The 22,475-nt window shown below is 38.6% G+C and overlaps 2 protein-coding genes and 1 long non-coding RNA gene across 5 annotated transcripts in view; 1 reads left to right on the top strand and 2 right to left on the bottom strand.

Annotated features, from left to right (window-relative positions):
• Positions 1–118: 118 nt before the first annotated feature.
• LOC144035941 (claudin-7-B-like) lies at positions 119–2,879 on the bottom strand. Its single transcript, XM_077546062.1, has 4 exons — positions 2,479–2,879; positions 1,324–1,488; positions 1,163–1,247; positions 119–1,058 (listed from the first exon to the last, which is right to left on the bottom strand). Exons 1-4 carry the CDS (start codon positions 2,699–2,701, stop codon positions 905–907), a joined length of 627 nt encoding a protein of 208 aa, XP_077402188.1. The 5' UTR covers positions 2,702–2,879; the 3' UTR covers positions 119–904.
• A 121-nt stretch (positions 2,880–3,000) lies between these two features.
• The window catches only part of LOC144035942 (uncharacterized), a 30,903-nt gene continuing 11,428 nt past the window's right edge, over positions 3,001–22,475 (top strand). The window contains exons 1-4 of one of the 3 annotated variants that reach the window (XR_013288538.1): positions 3,001–3,110; positions 3,832–3,933; positions 4,589–4,696; positions 20,177–20,339. This is a non-coding gene — a long non-coding RNA (uncharacterized LOC144035942). Of the gene's footprint in view, positions 3,111–3,831; positions 3,934–4,588; positions 4,697–5,244; positions 5,638–20,176; positions 20,340–22,475 lie in introns of those variants that run through there. The other 2 variants (XR_013288537.1, XR_013288536.1) reach the window with 2 other exon arrangements.
• The window catches only part of fgf11b (fibroblast growth factor 11b), a 32,671-nt gene continuing 16,708 nt past the window's right edge, over positions 6,513–22,475 (bottom strand). The window contains exons 2-5 of the mRNA XM_077546061.1: positions 21,486–21,596; positions 20,732–20,835; positions 13,475–13,673; positions 6,513–11,684 (exon numbers count right to left, since the gene is read on the bottom strand). Of these exons, the coding sequence (XP_077402187.1) occupies positions 11,548–11,684; positions 13,475–13,673; positions 20,732–20,835; positions 21,486–21,596 (551 nt within the window). The 3' untranslated portion in view covers positions 6,513–11,547. The remainder of the gene's footprint in view (positions 11,685–13,474; positions 13,674–20,731; positions 20,836–21,485; positions 21,597–22,475) is intronic.

The following is a 22,475-nucleotide window of genomic DNA, read 5'->3' as shown; positions in this document are numbered from 1 at the left end:
CATTACGAGATATACTCTTCTATAAAGGACTTCTATTTGTGAACGGAGACGAGGCAATTGCGTGTTGAGTTTAGGCTTTTTTTCCTTGACAGCTCAAAATTTCATTCATCTCCAAGTGTCAAGTAACAATTGTTTATTTTCGCTTTATGTACAACACAAACTTTATCACAAATAATAATAAAAAAAGACTTTAAAAAAAAGGGAGTGCAACATTAATGACTAAAAACAGGAGTACAAGCCTAAGCCATTAACATACAACAGTATTTATCCCACTGAACATCTTCACTGATTTGTTATGAGTGACAAACAAAATTGGCAATCTTGCTGAAAGAAATCATTAGTGTAAAATTAATCATTTCACTCTGGCACTTGATTAAAAGGAGACAACTGTGTTAATCATTTGTCTTCATATAAATAAAAGGCACACACCCAAAAAAAATTGTTGTCTTGCTTTTCAGGTGCCAGATGATTGACGACGTGTAAGCTTTCAGCCTGAAAGTTGTGAAAGGTTTTAAGTGTTTCCTGCTTTATGCTGTCTCAGTCCAGTGCATTTATATTACTCATGAACGCCGTATTTTTTTTAAAGCGCTGGTCAAAGTCCACAGTTGTTTTAAGCATGTCCAATGGTATAACGGCTTTTTACATTCATATAAAAGTTAAATGTTTAAGTGTCAATAGTATACAAGTCTAAGATTTTGACTGCATGGTCCCAGACAGTACAATGTCGATGTGGTCTCTTGAGTAGCTCACAACTTTAACGTGGCTGAAACGTTACAGTAACATTTGAACATTGCCTTGAATAAACTAAAACACAGGTATGTATTGCCTTCTTGACCATTTCTGAGATAAATGATGCTGCATGTAAAAAGGTTCCTAAAGCTGTTTCCTTTCATCGTCACCCTGCTCAAACATATTCCTTGGTGCTGCTAGGCGGTCTGGAGATGGGATACTTTGGTGAAGGTTTGCCTCTGGGGCAAGACGCCGCCAGCATGCCACCGCCAATTACAACCAAGAAGGCTCCAGCCCAGGCAATGAAAACGGCCGACCCAAACTCATACCTTCAAAAAAGAAGACAAACCAAGTCAGAAAAGCAAAGCAGAGTATATGACCCCCAATTGATATCATTTAGATATATAATGATTCTAAATTGACAAGTACTCACTTAGTATTGACTGGAGTGAAAGGGTTGTAAAAGGCTTGGATGATGTCATGAGCGTACCAAGAGCAGGCAACAATGGCGCACAAAGCTGTGGGCAACCAAAAAATGCCATTAAAATTTTTTTTTTTATAAATGTTCATGTGTGCGAGTATTAAACTCCTTACCTCCAATCAGTAAGATAATGCCCCCCGCCATGGCAATGCGAGACTTGCGCGTTTTGTCATCGCCGCCACAGTTGGTGCACTTCATTCCCATGCAGGCCGCGCCCAAGCCGGCCACCGTTACGATAATGCTCACAATCATGAGGGCGCGCGTTGCCTGGAGGGCACCTGTTTAAAAAGGTCAAACATAAGTCTAGTTAGTTAATGAATGCTTAATTCCTGTGGCAAAAAAAAAGGAAGGATTTTATTTTATTATAGACTTCCGGTGTTCACCCTCTACAACACATTTATAGAAACGGGGGACTTCAAGTGTTAGAGTGCGACAGCATAAGCGACTCAAACAGGTCTGACCAGGTTTCAGGTTACAAAATGGAGGACACTCGTAATTTCACATGCTGGCTACAGGTTAACATTTTACGGCTAGTGACCTCTAGCCACAAACAAAGAGATTCTCTGTGCATTCAGACATGCAGTGCTCATTGTGTTGGCAATTTTGAACATCAAACCACTCACCACTTGATTTCTGAAATGAACTTTAGTCGACCAATGTTTATGAATGGCGGGTGCACATATTTGTTAAGATTGGGAAAATGTGTCTGGAGTTGAATATAGCAATAATATAAACGACCCATTTATCCTCCGCTTTTAACCTCAGACATTTACGAATCATAAAAGGCAGTTAATAGAGTCAACTTAAATTCACCCGTTTCAGATTGTGCCACTTCCTTGAATGCGAGGCCAACAGTCATTTTTCAACTAGATGATTTTAAAAACACAGCGCGTGTTGGGGGTTTAAGAAATAACGTGAAAGAAAGAAAAGTTTATCATTCGGACCTCAACGTGTGGTGAAGGGGACGACATTCTTGTTTTTCGTCGGGGAGAATTAAAGTCAATAAGTGACTAAACCGGTTCGGTCGAGCAACAGGAATCCGAGTGTAGTTTACAGTTGCAAATATATGCGGCAGGTATAACGGTGGCTTAAAGAGTGATTTGGTAGCTTCCCCATTACAGGTGTGGTTCATTTGCTGACTTTTGTTCCTGTTACTCGAATGGGCACATTTAAGACAAATTATCTATATTAGAAAAGCCGTTTCGGGAGATTGTTATTACAAATCTCAAGTATAAATCTAATCAACAGAATAACAAAGCATTACTTACTGTTGAGTTGGAGGATGGAGTCGTAGACTTTGCATTGGATCTGGCCTGTGCTTTGGAAGGCACAGGACATCCAAAGGCCTTCGTACATGGCCACTGCTGTGATGATGTTGTCCCCGACATACGCTGACATCTTCCACTGGGGCAAAATTGTGCCCACTATCAAGCCAATTAAGCCCAGAAGCGCCAGGGCGAATCCGAACATCTGCAAACCCGAGTTGGCCATTTTGTCTTCTTTCTCTTCGACGACGAGCTGACTTCAAAAAAAGGAGGGAGGCGATGTCCGCACCTGCTCAAAATATTCCAAAATCGAAAGGTAAAAAACCCAAAACAAAACTATTTTAATTAAAAATTTGTGAAAACAATTCCAGTCTTTCTTAAAAAGTGTAAAGAAAAAGTATATATATAATGGCGGTACTTCTGTGGGCGACGATGTCACCTTGCGCACCTGTTGCTTTGCCGCACCTTGAATGGGGAGGGGACAACGGGAGCGAGCTTTTTAGGCGGTTTCTGTAGCAGGTGGGCGGGTACGCGCACGTAGTTTCGACGCGTGCGCCGCTTGAAGGAACGCCTCAAGTTTCATGACGTAGGCATTTCCGGAAATATTCTGCTGAACCGCGACAAGGCAAACGAGGGTTGGTAGATACTGTTGTTAAAGGCTCGGCTTTTGGGGGTATTTCTTTCCAATTTTTCATGTCATTGTAGAAGTTCTCTTATTTAATTTTTTTTACATCCGCTAATCATGTAATCATGTGTGTGTGTGCCTGCCGAACGTTCATGTGTCGTCACGTCAGGTATTGTACACACTGGAGTTCTGAAATCACACAAGCCAATTTATTCCCCACACACGCAAGCTTTACTTATCTATTGACATTTTTAGCATTACTACTTTATATATTTTGCTCTTGTTTCCAACATGTACACAATCACATTTTTAGCATAAGTAATTTATATGAATATAATTTGAATATTCTGCTTCAAAACATGATCCCCCCCCCCAAAAAAAAAATCACATAAAATACATTTAAGGCTATATTGCATTTAATTAATAGGAGCTATAATTTTACATATTCACGTTTAGACCACAATGCTGCCATTTACTTATTTCCCCAGCATACTTGTGTTATTTAATCAATGACAAAGTTAGATACAACACCGATACAACTGTGTTGACATTTTGGCATATTCTGTATACATTGATACTGGCTAGACTTTGCCCACTGGCTCTATGAGTCACACTGCAGAGGCTGTAATTTAGTTTTTCAACTGTCACAAGTAGATGACCAAAATAATTACTCACTTGAAGAGAAACAATTGAAACTATTACAAAGAGTATCAATCTGTTTACTACTACAGGGGCTGTGTCTGTTCTGGGTCCACTGTCTGCTGCTGCTTCCTGGTTGGTGACAATTAACGCTCCCAAGCTTAATGTGTGCTGGATCTTTAATTTCTTATGAAGTGAGTCACCATCTTTGACATATTATTTAAATATCAAAGCGTTTCTTCGAAATCCAAAATAATGACATGAATTAGCTAAGTATCTTAATTCTGCTAAATACTGGGCAAAAGTTTTGTAATTAAGATTCAACCTTGTCATCTGACAAATATGACAGGAGCTGATGACTCATCACCTCGATGAAACTTTGTTGTCAAGGCTTTTGTTTACACTAGAGCGAGAGCCAACGTTTTCCATCGAGTGGCAAGTAAAGTGGCCTGCCAAGTGTTGGATTTAAAGGAACCACACAAACAATCAGACCATTGACCAAATTAAAATCTGAATCTAAAAAAGAAATCCAGCATATCTAAAACGTTTCTTACCTCCAAACTTTTCCAAATGTTTGTTGGAATTCATAGTCACAGGCACACTTTGAAGTTATTTTGCGAATGTGAGAGCTATGTTTGGCCAAATGCGTTAATCCTTATGAAAAGCTGTATTCAGTTTGAGCTCAGACTGTTTTGCTTTGCATGCTTTAAACTGTGAATTATCTTATCTTTGTACTGGAAAACCACAGAACTTTTTTTTTAGATGCTCTGGCTTGACGGATTAGAGTCATAAAGAGAAATTGTGTACGTTTTTATAGATTTTTTTAAATATTTTTAAACTCTGTTTTAGGTCACATCCAAAAAGGGGAACGTGTTGTGAAAGTGAGTGTCAGCCTGGGACACATGCACAGTAATCTACCGGATCGGATGCTGCTCAGCTTGATCATGACTATGAGTTGTAAGTTAATTACCCTAATCCGAGCTACATGAGCTATCCATTTAGCATGGTAATCATTCTGACATTGTACTGTCTAATTGACTGCTGGGCTGTGAACTAGTTGTAATTGCATCTATTCATCTATCTGATATATTCTGGGTTAATCCTGGCTCTTTACAAAGACAGTTGACTTCACCATTGATCATACAGAGGAATATTTTGGAATCAGGGATTTTTATTTTATTTGATGGTTTCCCCTTTTCATCATACTAATACACTCATATCATGCCGTATTATATTTGTTACATATTTTAAAAGAATGAAATATATGACTGACACTACTTTGACACACTATGGAGTTGTATTCGAAAATAAGTAAGATGATGAAGGTGTCCATTTTGCACAGTCCCAGCTTATTTGTCAATATTTTGGACCTGATGGATAGCCTGATGGCTCGCCAGCTCTGATCTAGTTGATCCCAAAGGTGTCTCATGGTCTTGATGTCAAGGTTCTGTACAGGTTCTGTCACACCAAACTCATCCAAGCATGCCTTTATGTACTTTGTACAGGGACACAGTCAAGCTTGAATGAAAAATGGCCTTCTCCAAATTGTTCCCACAAAGTTGGAAGGTTGCAGTTATCCAGAAAGTCTTAAAAAACATTGAATCAAGTTTCAGGGGAAATACAACGTCTAATCAACTTCCTTATTGATCAGTTATTTTTGGATTATTAAGAAGTATGTCTAGATACTTGTCTATAAAGTATAGTTAAGCAAAAGCGTGGCTATAGCACAATTCACAACAGGTGTCACTTGAGAACAGCAGGTTGTGCAAAAGTCAGTTAAGGTCAAATTAAATTCACCTGTAACAGCATTTTATTCATCATGAAAGTTCACACAGAAGCCGCAGATCTTGAACTTATTTGTGACTAGTGTATGCCAGCTCTCGTTTGAGTTCTGTAGAGAAATGTCATTGAGCTTGCTTGTCATCGAGATTTCTTCTAGATTCCTCAAATGCTTTGAATCGTTCAGGGCAAAGTATTCAAATTCCTTTAGGCTTTCTCAGGCTATTCCAACCTATTTTTTGGCAAATGGACAACCGTTGTCCCATTTTTGTGCTATAATTCACGTTATATAAAATTAAATGACATTAAATCATATCAAATTAAATTAACGAGACACGTGTGTACTTTTTTTTTTGACAGGTGTAAATTACTCGCTAGCATTTAGTGACATTGCATGTGTGATTTTCACTAACTGAATTCTTAATTCAACAAGAAACAATTTAACACATTAGTGAGGGATTTTGTACTGCCGCCTTGTGGAAGTTGACACAAATTGCAGTCATTGAGTAAACACATGATGGCTGACATCTTGGCTAAGTTTTAACTATCCTGGTTGGCTACATTAACGTTTATTATTGCTATAGAGCCTCTACATTTTACTCTGAGTCGCATGAATTGCACATCTTTTGGTAAAATGATTTTGGTATGACACTCGATTGCTCATATCAAGTGGAAATGCTAGATTTACTAATTTGTTGACAAGTAGTTAAACATTTGAAAACGCTGTACAGTTTTCGTTTAGTTTTAGATTTTGTAGTGCATTTTAAATGTGCTAAAGTATGTTCTTATGCTAGCAATCTAGTGTTTGCGCACCAGCGTTTCAATCAACGTTGTTGATCTGGTGACAATGGTGGGTGGTAAAAAAATACAATGTCAAAGTGAGGGTCAATGTTTTTCCATTGTATTCCCTTCATATAGTAGGCTATGTGTGCATATGTTTTTTTGGGGGGAGGAGGGGGGGGGGGGGTGACAAAACAACAACAGCACTGCTTACAACAATACAAATATATGCAGTTTTATTGAATAATATTCCAGAATAGCACATCTCCTTTCAATTCAGTTATAGGAGTTGTTGTAGAAATATACACAGGTATGATGGAACATCAGGTTACTCGAGAGGGTAAATCGAGGGCTTGTGTCTGTAGATACTGAGAGGGAGTCATCCCCAAAGAGTCAAACCACAGAGACATACGTACATTGAAGGAAAAAACAAAAACGTTTGTCAGTCTAGACACGTAATAATTATTATTGCAGATCAAAGATTGCCATAGCAAATCCATTGCAGTTCAATCCCCTGTTGAATATTCACATCCTTGATTTCAAACGGGTAAAAAAGTTCCATTGCATATTGCCAGTTTTCATTCCAATGGAATTGAAAGAAAAAAAAGCCAGTTTTTGTTGCTTTATTTTGGCTCTTTTGGAGTCCACCATGTGTTTAAATCCGTAGGGGCCTGCACATCCAGACCAGCTCTATTTGGCCAATCAATGCCAATGCCCATGTTCCTTTATGGCTTTAAATCAGCTCTCTTCTTTTTCTGAAAAGGTTATTTTTTTTTGGAAGACAAGAAGATTGTGAGATTGACACACACACAGAGTCCAGAAAAGAGAAAGAGCGATCGAGCGAGCAAGAGAGAGTTTAAGGAAACTTTTTGGAAGACGTGCGTGACCAGAACTCTGAGCCCACAAAGGTCATTGTTGGTTTTGACAGGACACATGTGAGCTTTGGTCATTTTTCTTCTCTCTGTTTTCACTTGAGTACATCTTTCACAAACATATAACTTAGTCACACAGTAGGATTCAGCTGGGATGAAGGTCACACAAAGGAGGGGGGCCACATTTGTAAAGATGCGTCAGTGCAAACAAAAGGAAAAAAAAAAAAACAGACCAAAAAGAGATAATATTTGAAGAGGAAGAACCATTCTGTTTTTGCATTGGAAATTATTAAACACAATAACCAAAACCAAAAACTGACAACATATATTGAGAGCTATAAACGGAATAAAAAGGGCTTGACATATAGTACACTACTCATACACTTTACTAAATGTATAATCGACATAGCATACACTTAATATGATATAAATCTGACACAGTCACATTTTTATAATATAGCACACTGCTAAATAGCTTATAAAGACCACTTAGAATCTCTCCATTTGTTGTCAGAAATACTCCATTTAAAGAAAAATCTGCAAAACTGTAAGTGTGAGATAAAGGGCTGCTGAGCAGTATTCTTTATAAAGATGGTTAATTTCAAGATATGAAGCCTGTGAAAGTTATGAGTAGTTTTTTTACTATCATCGGTCATAATCCGTGCTCATATTCTCTTTTCCCGCTGGAGTGAATATAATTAGTGACTCATCCTTACCATTTGCATAAATTAGGAAGACAAAATGGAGCAACACTTCTGGGCGGAACCTACCTTGAACTGCAAATCAATCAAAAATAAATCAACATCTTCCTCAAACAGCATTATCATATTCTCAGATGGATGATTAATTGATTTTGTAGCTCAGTCAGTAGTAAAATTATCAGTTTGTATACACATAGCTTCAACATACTGACTGTAGAACATTGTCAAGTGCAAGTAAATAACCTTTATGTTGTCATTGACAATTATTCAGTGGGGGTGTACACAGATGTTCTATAGACTGATTACTTGTATGTTCACGTTTCAACATGCATGTCTTGCAAAGAGAAAGAACATGGAAATACTGCAACGTTGTACTGGCTCCTAATGCAAAGCAAAACAGACATTTTGTGTTTTTGGGGTAGTGATAGCGAGAGCTGTTGTTTGTGGTTGCGTTTGAATTACTTATGTTACTGAAAAAAAGAAAAACAATAATTTCACATTGTCATGGATTTATTCTGCGCCACCAATTTTAAACATTGTGATTAGTTACAGCAATCCGGATCCCCTAGTGTTTTGTTGAAGTGCTTATTTCAAGATCGAACGAGTTTTATTAGTGTCTCTTCGTTAGTGGAAAATGTAGCGATGATTTCTTTTTACCACAGCGGCTTAAAAGTCCATCAACTCAATTGTTCCTCACTGCTACTTTTACAGCACTTTAATATTCTTTATTGTGTGTAAGCCTCACCAATGCTTTGTGGGTTGTCATCCTTTGGGAGAGGAAGGTAATGTTTTAATGTTTCAGGCAATGTCCAGGGCTTGCATAGTGAATTACTCTACAAGGGATCCTAGTGGCGTGGGTGGTTTGTTTGAGGAATCTAGTCTCAACTTAAACGTATAGCATAAATGAGAGTCGGTCTTCTCAAGCTGTTTTTAACCAGAGGAAACCGTTAGTCAGGACAGAAGCATGTTTTTAATTGCTCTGCAGAAACGAAGAACGTCTGTTTTACAAACACCTGGCCTCTGAGTTCTTTGAGAACAAATGGATTTTGCTGTCTCTGCCAGACCTTCAAGTAATTTTTGCAACCATCACAAGTCTCTTGTTTGTGTTTCATTGAATCTATCGATCATTGTTTCCCATGCCCTTTGTTTCTCTCCTCCACTCTGTCTTGTCTTACCCAACTCTTAATTAATGACGCACATGCACACACTTTAGACATTTCTTGAATTGTTCCACAACTTACTGTTTTCTTCCTGTTTTGTTTTACTCCTAAACAAATCCATTCTTTACTTCACATTCAATAGCAGTCTCTCTTTTTCTTTTTCTTTTTTACACATTCTTTTTTCCTCTCTGTCTACATGTTGCATTGCTGTCTTGACAACTTGCGGGGGCATTCTTCAGCATTATGAGCACTCGGGGCTTTTTTTTCAGTGCTTCATAAAGAGCATAGGGATATGAATGTCTTGATATTTTAAAATATAAACTCATAAAATGTGCCATCTTTGTCAGGCTGACAGCTAAACAAATCCATTAAAGAGACATTATGGAATACTCCCTACTCTCACTTAGATATTATACAATATTTCTATGCAGGGATCATTGGCTTTTCCCTTTTCTATCTGCACATTTCCCCTTGAAACTCACAGAAAAAAACAGAGGACTTTGTTAAAATATGTAATTTCATCCTTAAACTCCCTGTCATAAATAACTCACCGTGCCACACACGCTCATATATCCCTGGCAAACATCTTGCATACCTTACTGAAAAGAAGATTCCTGAAGAATCCATGTGACCTATTTCTTCATAAACAGCTTCCTTTATGCATCTATTGTATGTATACAAATTCTTTACAATCTAACATTCAATTCCTGACTCTGTACAACACAATTGTAAGGCCTCCAATTCACTTTCACGTTCTGTTCTAAGAATATATAAAACCTAGTCGACAATTGCACAACAACGATGTCAAGTCCTGCCACAGCCCAATCTGAAAATGTATTGAACATATAAAGTGCACAAAATATTATCTTTTGCCACAGGAAGCCACAAAAATCTATTGCCATTATTTCCAAGTGGTTAGGGGAGTATAGGAAACAGATTATGCTGCTTTTTATATAAAAACAAACTTAATTTTAGTTAGAACGAGCGCAAAAGTATGTATTTTTTTGTGGCCACTATTATTATATCATCATTCATTTCGATTTCTCATCATTGCAGTTTATGTTTTGCTGGTGTTCTTTCTGAATGACATGGTTACGGTTACCTGCAGTATCTCTTTCCCTTACACACTCCTCCACAAGCATAAAGTGTATCCTTAGCGTGGAAGACATCGACACACAAGGGTTACGGCGCAGTCCCACCAAGACATCCACTCAGACAGCTACATTTTTGAGGGTGATTCTTCCAAGGTGATTTGATAAAGCGAGCGGCTGGATAAGCTGCCAGACATCGTCAGAATAACAAGTGCTCCTGCTCAGAGGCTCCTCTGGCTTTGATGTTTGCCTTCAAACCCCGGCTTTATGCTGACAGCAGATGCTGAGTGAAGTATACACCTCCGCTCGTTTTCAGATGACTAGGTTCTGATCCACACTGGATTGAAAATATGACCCAGTTGTTCATGTGTAGCCTTTGAGGTAGCTCTCTAATGATAAATGATCACCTGATGGGTAGAGAGGCTCGAACAAGAATGTCACTTATTCTCTTTTAGTGTCTCAATCATTTTTTTATTTCTTTTTTTGTGGGATGTATCCCCCGGTGGCTTGACGCAGATGGATATTTTTTTTGTCCCTGTCCAAAACCTTATTGATTTATAGTGGTAATGTTACTAAAATTTAAGATCACATGAGTAACATTTGGAAGATTAGTGAATGTTTTTTTGTATTTTAGTATCGGAATATGAAGAAGTTATGGATTTTTATTTGTATTCTGGGACTATAGTCACATAAATTTTGGTTTCTTCAAAACGATGGCTACTAAGTATTGGTGGCTATTGAGTGGTTTAAGTAATAGACTTTCTGATATTGTATCATCCCTTTTTCCCCAGATCCTCATCTTGCTCTGACCTGATTTGACCCGGGATTCCATTTGACATTTTGACTCTTTGAGCTTTTTCATCTCTTGTTGAGCTTTAGTTGACCTTGATGATTAGCTGAGCTGGTTGGCAGATGGTGTGGGGAAATCCGGCAGGGCGACACAGTCACCAACTTTAGGGATCAAGAGTGGGCTCGTGGGTGAGGATTATCAAGTCGAGACTGCTTTGTAAATGAGCGAATACAATAGAGAGAATACTGCATAGGCATGTGAGAAAAGACAAGACTGTCACAGTGAAAATGACGCATGACGATAACAGAGAAATGAAGGAGCCCGTGTGTTAGGAAATTTGAAGGGGCTGAGTTGGAGACAAACATTGGCACAGGGGGTGAAAGTTGTTACGGCCAGGGGCCAGGTCTGTCATTCTGTGGTGACAAGGGTCTGTGGTGAAGGGTGGGGGTGGGGGGACTCCTCTCGCATCCCGTTGTCTGCTGATGGACTGCTCACCCTTCATCCCTCAGCATCTTATCGCGCACTTCTGGAATAGTGGACCATGAGGGCCATTCACCCAGCCGTCCTCCGTGCATGATGGGTGACTTTGTTCCAAGTGTCACTGTTGCCCTCTGACCCACCCTCTGTCTCCTGTGCTATGAGGCATCAGCCTTGGGAGCTTCTTTCCGTCCATTTTTTAAGGACGGGGAATCTGATGTTTTGGTTGTCTTCCGCGGAGGACTCACAGGCTCAATCGTGAGCTCATGTAGCGATGGCTCCTTATACATTGCAACTGTATAGCAAAGAAATAATCACTACAATTACTGGAAAACATATTCTCTTTCTTGTTATACTTAACTCTTTGACTGCCAGACGTTTTCAGAAAAGGGATGCCGTGGGTGCCAGCCGATTTTAAGCATTTTGACTGATCTTTCAAGGTCCACAGAAAATTATGTGTTTGGACTATGGAAACACACATACTACCAAATGAAAGATTGGACTCTCATCTTTCATCAGAAAAAAAAGTTTGTTTCTACCTTATTCCGTTTTTCAGTAATCAACAATAGAAAATGGTTAGTTTCACCTCTGTTTTGAAAAAAAAACCGTCTTTTAACGTCTTTGGCACTCCTCCATAGGATTTTACTAAACGTTATTTAACGTTTTTGGCAGTCAAAGAGTTATTAATATAAAATAGGGATGGGCATTAAAAATCCACCAATCAGTAGTTGAGAATTTTAGAGATGAGATAAAACTTTATTTTATCAGTATCAACACTGTCTCAAAGCAAGAGGCTAAACTGAACACCCTTCTTGACAACAACCAAAAGAAAGTGCAGTTCATCGGGTCAAGACGGGATTGCAAGTTAAAATGAAGGGCTGCAGTCACGCAGACGTGTGCGCACTCACTAGTAATTGGAGATGATGAACCTGCTTAACAAGACAATGGAATTGAAACAGAAGTCTTAAAAACTTTTTTGAGGGAGAGTTGCTCATCCTTTGATTTCAACCCAAAGCTGGTGGAAAGACATTTCACTGTAATGAGATGAGCGTAGGGCTAGGCAATACTCTGAAAAATGTATGACGACATAAGTATTTTTTTATCAGTCGATATCTATAAATAAGGGGTGTCAGGTGATAATTTTTTTTTAATCCTAATTAATCACATGACTTCAATAGTTAACTCACGGTTATTTGGAAATGTTATATCTGTTCTAAATATACAATAAAATATATTTTTCAAATTTTTCATACTTTCAACATGAAAGTGAAAAAATGTTAAACTAATAGAAACATGTCTACATCTTGTAGTGATTGATACAATAATTTCATAATAATTCATAAAAATTAAAAACATGTGTGAGTGTGATATTGATTTGTGTTGAGGTCATTTTTTTCTGCCACTAGATGGCATAATTGCATTTGGAAGACGTTGGTGACAGCTCAGTGCATTTTTTTTTCATATTAACATGAAGTAACTTGCAAAATTCTGGACATTTTTTAAGTTTTGAAACACAACTTGACTCCAATCTCCACATATATATGCGTTATTACGTGTCAGGAACTTTAAATTAACTCTAAATTAACACACTAATTTTGACATGCCTACTATAAATAACTTTAGATTTTTTTTAACCTAATCAAAATAAGAAGAAAAAAAATCAACAGGTAAAGATAAGCTACAGTAAAACGCAAATCCAGAGAAAAAATACTGTTCAAAATATCTGGTAGAAAAACAAAATTTCAAGGAATGTACACAGTAATGGACTCTATGTGTAATGTTTACATCCATGCCGTAAATGCGTATTTGTGGATAATTTCAGTACATCTCGTTCACCGTCCATACAACAGAAACCTCATGATTTTCTATTGATATTGATCTCATGTCACGATACATATTGATATTAGCCCTAGGTCTGCGTGTCAACATCTCACGGAAAATCATTTTAAATTTTACATATCTAAAATCACTATAGTAAATGAGAACTAAAGATTCATTGATTGTCTGATCATTAATTCTACTTGCAGTTTATTACTGAATGCCCATCCCTAATAACTGACCAAGCTCATAAAAATGGAAACTGACCCTCGATAACTTTAGGCAGGAAATGTGCGGCTCCTTTGTTCTTCTTCACCCGGTTGCCCTTCATGACCTGGCCATCACGGTTGATACCGATATACCAAGCGCGACCAGACTGGGTCTGCCGATAGAGCATGGAGGAGTATGTGACGTAGTAGTTCTCAAACACACTCTCCTTGAACTTACACTCTGGAGTGAAGTGATCCTAGAAATAAACATGAAAAGGGAGAATGGGGCAGAGGTGCATTCACATTAGCAACTGTTGCAAAGTAACCAAAATGATGTGCAATTGTCATGAGAGCATTGAAGCATCATACGAGTCTTTGAACATGTTCAAAAAGCATGCTTGAGAGCATGGACATCCTTATCCTTGGGGTATAAAAACATGAACATTTATGCTGTCCATGGCAAAACAACACTAACAACTCTGCTAATTATTACGCATTCCACAGGGAAAAGAAGATGAAAAGCACAACAATCATAATACCCACAACAATGGGCACACATTGTTTCATCAAATAAATAATTACATAAATGAAATTATACAAAAGTAACAACCTGATATGACAAAAAGTAACCAAAATATAGAAGACTGAACATGTTAAATTTAATTTAAATATACATTTCTGCCAAATAAAGCAATCTGCATGATGCATCAGACCTGGATGAAACTTCGGGAAAATTAACTTCAAAGTTGATATATTGTTCAGAGTAATTGCACACACACACACACACACCAAATCAAACAAACAAACAAAAAAAATCAATGAAAATAATCAAATACATAATGTGTGCAGAGGAATGGTGACTTAATGAAACAATACTTTCTTATTTAGTTATCTTAGGTTCTGAAACTACTATTGCAATATTCCGTTATTATTAGTAACACTCAAGATCAGTCTTACAATATGTTTAGGGATCATTTCAATAGTTCTTGGGGTGGCATGGCTCAGTGGTAGAGTGCTTATCTCTCCACCCAGCGGTTGTGGGTTCAATCCCCAGAGATTGTTAGTTCATACATTCCACCAACATAAAAACAAAGTGTACTTATGGCATCTTGGGTGTTCTGTCATTGAGTCATAGCTTCTTTAAAACCATAATAAAACCAGAGGAGCAAAACATGAATCAAATCCTTCCATTCAGCTCCCCCTCGGCCCCAAACTCACAGGACACCACACCACGGGTGTGTTCTTTTACATAAGGACAACTGGACCATGTATAGTGTTGGCTGGTGTTATTAAGCAATCGAGACATATACATCTTCCTTAGTCTCTATCAGTCTTGTCAGGGTCCTTCTCCTGTCAGACTGCAAAGCCAATCTGGTGAATTGATTAATCACCATCAGCATTGCAGAAATGGCTGAGTGGCGACTTTCTCCGAGACTTTGAGGAGAAGAACAAGAGCTAGAGGACCACCGCTTGGCATAAACAGACGCCAAAGGTAGATAGAGACGGTATACAAGACCTCCAGTTTCACACTTATCATAGATCATCACCTTTCTCCTTCTCTGGGAGGCATCATCCTTTAGCTGACAAGGCAATTCAGGACTTTGTGACCTTTCTCTGTCCACTCGGCTGCTCGAAGAGTTTATGCCCATTTAACGCCTGCTGCCTGACCGGAGCAAAACAAGCCCTGGCTCCTACTTCAACAAACTTACCCACTAGTATGACCATCGCAGCATGTAGCTATTTTAGGACAGGTTTGATACCCTCTGCTTTGGCTAATGCAAAGAGGATAGGATCGATAGGTGATGCACTTCATTCATTATTAATCAGATCAGAGAGCAGAGGGCAGGAGGTGTCCGAGACAAAAAAAAAGTGTGTGTGTGTGTGTGTGGGGGGGGGGGGGGGGTAGTAGAGTAACTAAAAAAAGATAAGATAAGTACACAGACAAATAGATGCTCATTAACATCTCTCCTAAGACCAAACACATTTTTTTGGGGGGGGGGGGGGGGGGGGGGTAACAGCCCCTCTGCCACTTGATCTGACAAACCATCATTCTAACAAAATGCCCTTCAGTGCAACCTCTGAAATAACACCAGGGATAACCCCTCTTCCAAGTAATCCCTTTAATTACCCTTCATAATCACTTCCCTGAAAATAACCAAACTATAGAAACCACATCAGCTGCCTTTCATTCATATGAAATCCCCAAAAATCCAGGCACGGCTATGCAATCATTATTCAGTAAAGTGATTGTTCTTGGCCATTTAGCGCAAGGGTGCAAATTGTTGTCATGTTATTACATCTATTTTTGAAACCCCCTTGAAGTAACCTCTAGATCCGAGCAGAAAACAGAAACCAACCAGCGGGTACTTCCTTCCTCACCAAATTAACCCACGTAACCTGATTATTATTGAGGATGTGTTCTATTGTTGTTGTTGTGACGAAAACAGTACACATTTATTTTGTATAAAGCATACGGGGACTATTCCTACATATCTGAATGATGTGCCCTGTATTGTATGCTGTATATTTATTTTTTCAGTTAAATAAAAACGTTTAACCTTCCATAAGTCTTTGCCTCCCTCGTACATCTGATGCCAAAATGAATTTAAATGAAATCAGATGAGAGAGGTACAATATGTGGCATCCGTGCTTAGAATGCGCAAGATGGGACGAAACCATTTTATGATGCAGGAATGCACCCGCCCCTCCTCCTCCACCAATACACAGCCCTCCTTTCTGATTACATCTCTCCTATACCTCCTTCAGAAAGCTTAACTCTCCTTGCCATCATAGACTCGGCTTGCTATTAAAGCTCCAAACAGGACAAGTACACTGCTTAGTTATAACACTTCAGCTCATGTTGCAAAATCACAAATTTATAGCCAAAGTGCAAATAATTAACATGTAAAGAATAGAGAATGATCTGAATCTTATTTGTGCTTGTGTCCTCACGTGTGTAATTGTGCATTATGAATTCTCCACTGGCATGCAATTATTTGCATTCTCCTTTTTAGACAGCAGGGGTCACAGCGTCATACAGTGCTCCCCGTGCCTATTGACTAGCCCATCAGCTCCCATGGTACACCGTGGAAAGCACTAGTTTGCCCGGCCTCAGAAACATCACCATATTCCCATAATGCCACTACAGCAATCCCAGCTCACATAAAACCACGCAATGGAAACTTCACATTCACAAGACAAATTATTTAACCCACAAGCAGCAGAAAAGAATGCAAACGCCAGCAGCAGTGCAAGTTGCTGATGTTGTTTTGTAGCCAGATGTAGCAGCTCTTTGGCGCACCATGTTACGTAAGTCAATGGGTCACGGATGTGCACATTAAAAGAGGTTTAACAGCACATGAGACAGTCAATAGTGTCTCGTGCCATGTATGGCCGGCTTTATGGTAACTTATGTAAAGCGTGCGGATGATAATGTGGTGATGTGATGATTTGTGTCCCGTGATGTTCTGATTGGCAGATGGTACGTAGCTGAGAGGGGAGGGGCGGCTTCCATTCTCTCTCCAACCTTCTGTGACACCTGCTGCCTTTAGTAATCACTCAGCTTTTAATTATCCACGCTACCCAGGAAACAAGTAACGCTTGGTTGTGTTATTATCGCCAGAGGCATTTTATATCCAAGCAAATTACTACAGATCACTACTACAAATAACCACATGCATTTCAATGTGCATGGAACAATTCAAAGAACTGCTAGTATAATGGTCGAAGTTGATTGCTTGGAAATATTTTTTTTCTTACTGTATATTCCCGCATTGAATCTAATATATTAGATTAAATAACATTTTTGCTTTCAGTCGATGTTGTCCGTTAAGGATAAACATCTTCTTCGTCTTTGTAAATTTGGCGCAACACAGATAAGGGTGTTGTTAACAACCATGTGAAATTTAACAATTTAAACAAACCGTGAAGCAATCATAAAATAATCAAAATCGTAAAATATCAAACATTTGTGTCTGTTCTCAAATGTTGTAGGGGTGTCCGCTAAAAGTGTTAACTGCCAATCAGATATCACTACAGTAGATAGCTAATGTATAATGCAATATAAAAATGATGGTCGCTTACACAATTACGTAAAATCACGTTATGGGCTCTGCACACGGGAGGCGAGCTCTCAATTCATTTCCATTGGAAGCAGGGCGACAAGGCAAAAATCGCCTTTCCCCCAACCCTTGGCGACACATTTTCAATTGACGCTCGTACACGTAGACGTGCATGCGTAGGCCCGCGACGCAATACGAGAAAGTTGAAACATGTTTGACTTTTATCGCTGTCGCCAGGGCTTCGACCATTCAGCAAATGGATGAGCCAATGAACTCAGGGCATGCTACACAGTGGACTATCCAGCAAAATGGAGGAGATCATTTTAGCAGCGTCCGACTATCATTTTGTAAAAAAAATTGCAGCGTTCGACTATCGTTGAAAAAAAAACAAACAAAAAACTCCAAAACATTTTGTACGATACTTCACGCAATCATTTCCGTGACAAAAAAGCAGGTGCATGAGAGCTTGTTGGTACAGGGTTAATTTGTCCGTTGAGTTTTCTTTACCGTTTTTTTAACAGTTAATATTAATAATAATGATAATAGGAATTGGATGGATCTTCATAATGGAATTACGTACGGTAGTGAAACTTCTGTTTACAATGAAAATGTTTAGATTCCCTCCAATTTTAATAGACAATCAAATCTGTCGTAACAGGAGAGACGTATGTTGCTGCCGCCGTCCCGCGTGTCGAGTTTGACATGGGAGGCAACGAGGTACGTAATTGGCTGCCGCTTGTCGCCTCCCGTGTGCAGAGCCTATTAGAAGGCTGACCTTCACAATTTAATAGTTACTGTGGACCAAGGTTGGGGAACCCAAGTCCTGAAAGAACAAACCCTGAAACAGTTTGACTTTAGCTACAGGAGCTTCTACTCAACAGGTGGAGACAAGCTCGTTTACTTGACAGTTAACTCTTTGACTGCCAGACGTTTTCAGAAAAGGGATGCCGTGGGTGCCAGCCGATTTTAAGCATTTTGACTGATCTTTCAAGGTCCATAGAAAATTATGTGTTTGGACTATGGAAACACACATACTGCCAAAACAAGATTGGACTCTCATCTTCCATCAGAAAAAAAAGTTTGTTTCTACCTTATTCCGTTTTTGAGTAATCAACAATAGAAAATGGTTAGTTTCACCTGTTTTGGAAAAAAAACGTCTTTTAACGTCTTTGGCACTCCATAGGATTTTACGAAACGTTATTTAACGTTTTTGGCAGTCAAAGAGTTAAGTAAAACACCTGTGGCTAAAGACAATCTGTGGCAGGGTTTTTAATTTCTGGACCTGGATTCCCCAACCCTGCTGTGGACTATATTCATAAATAAACACACAAGCTTATTTATACTCATTTGTGGGGAGCTGTTTTAGTCCCCCCCCCCCCCCCCCCAAAAAAAAACAGAAAAACTTAAATGGTGAACCTGCATTTAAATGCTATTTTATGTCAACCATCGAGTACTACTAATTTCTCGGTCTTTGCACGTTTTCAGCAATTATCTTACAACTTGTACTGTATAATACATTTAGAAACAAATCTCCAAATTCACTTAATAAGCACATGGGAAAGTGTAAGTCTAGACAGGGAGATAAAAAGAGCAGAGGTGATGAACCCAAGAACCCAATGAGATTTTTTTTGAAGTAAAAGAGAGTCATTGTAAGCACTTGTCTCTTTTGATTTTGATAGAATGCTTCACAATAGAAAAAGTACTATTGTATACTTACACTATATAAGTGGATGAAGACATTTTGGCAAGAAAACATTTGTTTGTTGCCTCCCAGATGGAAGAAAATGTGTCTAAATGTTTTTTTTTTTTTTTTTTTTACAGTCTTGGGATTCTTGTGAATGTAAAAGCAAAGTACAGCAGAGCATGGCCTTTGAGCAGGAATACGCAGAGAAGTGTGCCATTCTACCTTCAATCTCTTCCCGCACCATTAAATCGCTGCGTTAGACACACTTGAGAGGAAAATATGGGGTCATAAAATCAAATATGCATGATATTACACCAAAAGACAGGTGTTCCGTTGTAAAGCACCTACATACGAGTGTGTGCGTGCATGCATGTATGTAAACGTGTGTTTCTCTGAACGAAATGTGGGCTGCCTGCGCTACAGCTATTGTCTGCAGCAGAGGAAATCCCCACTCCGTTCACAGAGGAAAAGGATAATAAGCAGTGGCTCAGAGGATAATAAGAGCTTGTGCATTTACCATATTCCACATGATTTTTCACATAATTGTTCTCCTATCCTCCACTAAAACCAACACATAAAACGATACCTTGCCTAGAACATAAATAGTATGCATCAAAAGTGCCATGAATGTTCTTCCAGTTCCTGAAAAATAAATAAATAAATAGAAATACAAAATAAGCTTTAGAAAAATGACCAAAAAAATAATACTTATATGGTCCCAATTGAGTCATAATTGATTTCGAAACCAACAGTTAGGCTAGGTCAATTGTTGATCACTTGCATAAAGATAAAAGACAATTAATTATTTTAGTAAATATTATTAATAATAATTACATTCTTATTTGATCATGTTATGTCAAATTAATTCAATTATAATTAACCAATTATTTTACAAAATTAAGAAATGCTTGTAACAGGTATTTCAAGGTATAGGTACTCATGACGGCCATTTTATGATCAGGAACTAGAAATTAGAAGAATAGGAAAAAAATGACATTAATTTATGCAATTTTAGGAAACATGCTGCGATTGGCTGGCAACCAGTTCAGGGTGTACCCCGCCTACTGCCCGAAGCCAGCTGGGATAGGCTCCAGCACCCCCTGTGACCCTTGTGAGGACAAGTGGTTAAGAAAATGGATGGATGGATGGATGGATGGATGGATTAAGAAAAATGCTGTGTTGGGGTGTGTAAGTCTTTGTGACTATTGGTCTATTGGGTATTGGTCTGAAAAAAGTGGTATTGAATATGTTTTAAGTCAAATGTATGCCACAATTCACATGCATATTTTTTTAAAAGGACAATATGATCAATTATCAATATTTTCTATCCAAAAATAAAGACTTAATTCCTTGTGACAAAAGAGCAATTCTAAACATGTAACTAACAAGCGGCAAAATGAATTCCATGTATTCCCTCTTAATATGATTACACAGAGAATTGCTTATCGGTGACCACTAAAAAGCTTTGGAGTGATCAGGATCATGCATAGCAGCGTGTGAAGCTTACCTCCCCAAATCACAAACTCGAGCAGCAATATTTTGGGCTTTCTGATTTGCACAGCATACTTACAGAAGTATAGAGGTATCCGTCACTATTCATGGCAAGATACAGCCCCGTCTTCGCACCCTGGATTGCCACAATCCGCAGCCCCACAGGAATTAGGTTAAACTGCGCTAAATTGGATAAAACAGTTTAGGGAAGATAGAAAAAGAGAAAATAGAAAGTCAGACAACTCTGAGTTGAAGCTACAAAATCATACAGCTCAAAACGTCTGTTTTCTCTCTCTACATTGTCGCAGTCTTGGAGGCTGCAGTCCTTCTACTGCATGCTACATTTCCCTTTTTGCCCAAATGCTGTGACCTCTCAGAGTTTATGTTGCAGCAAACTCTACACCGTGTCACCTTCACTAAGCTTAACACACCCTCTAAAACGGGGTAATAGCGGGATGCTCTACCTCAGCAAATGGAGCTTGGAGCAGAGCTAAAAGTGAATAGTTAGATACAGCGCCTGAGCAGTTCTCTGCTTCAAAGCTAAGACAGTAGAAAAGTACTATATGTGGAACATTTTACAAATTGGCTGAATCAACTGCTACTGCAGTGTGAATATACGCCTTTGTGTGGAGGGTCAGACCTCCAAATTCAATTACACCTGCAGGGAAATTGCCGTAATTTGGGGCTGAATGAAAAGATAAAAATTTGACTTCTAGAGGTTAGGATAACATTCACATAATGTCAGCAGCAGGATTGAGAATTTTCAAAGTTCACATGTTGATTGACTGAAATATCAAAACTGATTTGACAGATCCGTACACACACACACTTACAAAATAAGCTGCTCTCATCTCTCGTACTGTCCATGGTCCCATCAGGCTGCATCTGTAGGTAGTATCCATGTTGGCTGTACAGGCGGGATACAATGCCTTTCAGTTGTGGCTCTGCAAATCAACGCAAGGGCACATCTCTATTACATCACTTAGCAACCTCAGACCACTAATTAAAGGAGTTTTGTCTAATTCTGTTATGACAATTCTTCCACTTTTATGTTGTGCGTTTTCAAGTCAGTATAGACAAATCTAACCTGCATTAGCTGATTGTATTATATGATCATTTCAAGATACACTATCGACAGTATCACATTTCTCAACTGTTTGTTTTGTTTCACAGATTTGTTAGCACGCTTATAAATTAGCTATGATATTAGCTGTGGCAAACCAACATCAATATGTCAACATTATTGCAAGCATGTTAGCAAGATGACAATAATTTTGCTCGTTTGTGCATTACAGAATCACCACATAGAAAATTATACTCTCCAATTCCAATATTTAAATGGGGTTGCACACAGTCCTACCATTTAAAAAAATATATTTAACAAGAAAACACATTCAAAACAATATGTTCTTGTAGCACTCTCAATTTTTAGTTAAAACATTTCCCAAGAATGCATTAAGCACTCATACCAAAAACCCTTGTAATACATGACAAAACACACTTTAAATGTGCATAGTAGTGAACCAAGTGATTAAAAATACATTTTGTTCTTGCCATCGTATGAATGCAATAGTTTGCTATCACATGCACTTTTAGCTAATGCTTGGGTCATCAGAGGCTAAATTTAGAAAGCGAGTTGGATAGTTAGCAAAATAAAAGATGCAATCAGGAACCTGGGTGGTGGAGAACAGGAAGGGAGGGCGAAAAGAGTGAATGTTTAATGAGCAAAAGCCCCACAGCTCATTTTAATTTAAGAAACAGACATAACCTCACCTCCTGTTTCTTGGTAATTCAAACAGTGAGGAGAACCCTGCAGGTCCACT

The sequence above is a fragment of the Vanacampus margaritifer genome, chromosome 16, assembly GCF_051991255.1.
Source record: "Vanacampus margaritifer isolate UIUO_Vmar chromosome 16, RoL_Vmar_1.0, whole genome shotgun sequence".
Taxonomy (NCBI): Eukaryota; Metazoa; Chordata; class Actinopteri; order Syngnathiformes; family Syngnathidae; genus Vanacampus; species Vanacampus margaritifer.
Note: the sequence above shows the minus strand (reverse complement) of the source record. Positions and strands in the feature narration are given on the sequence as shown.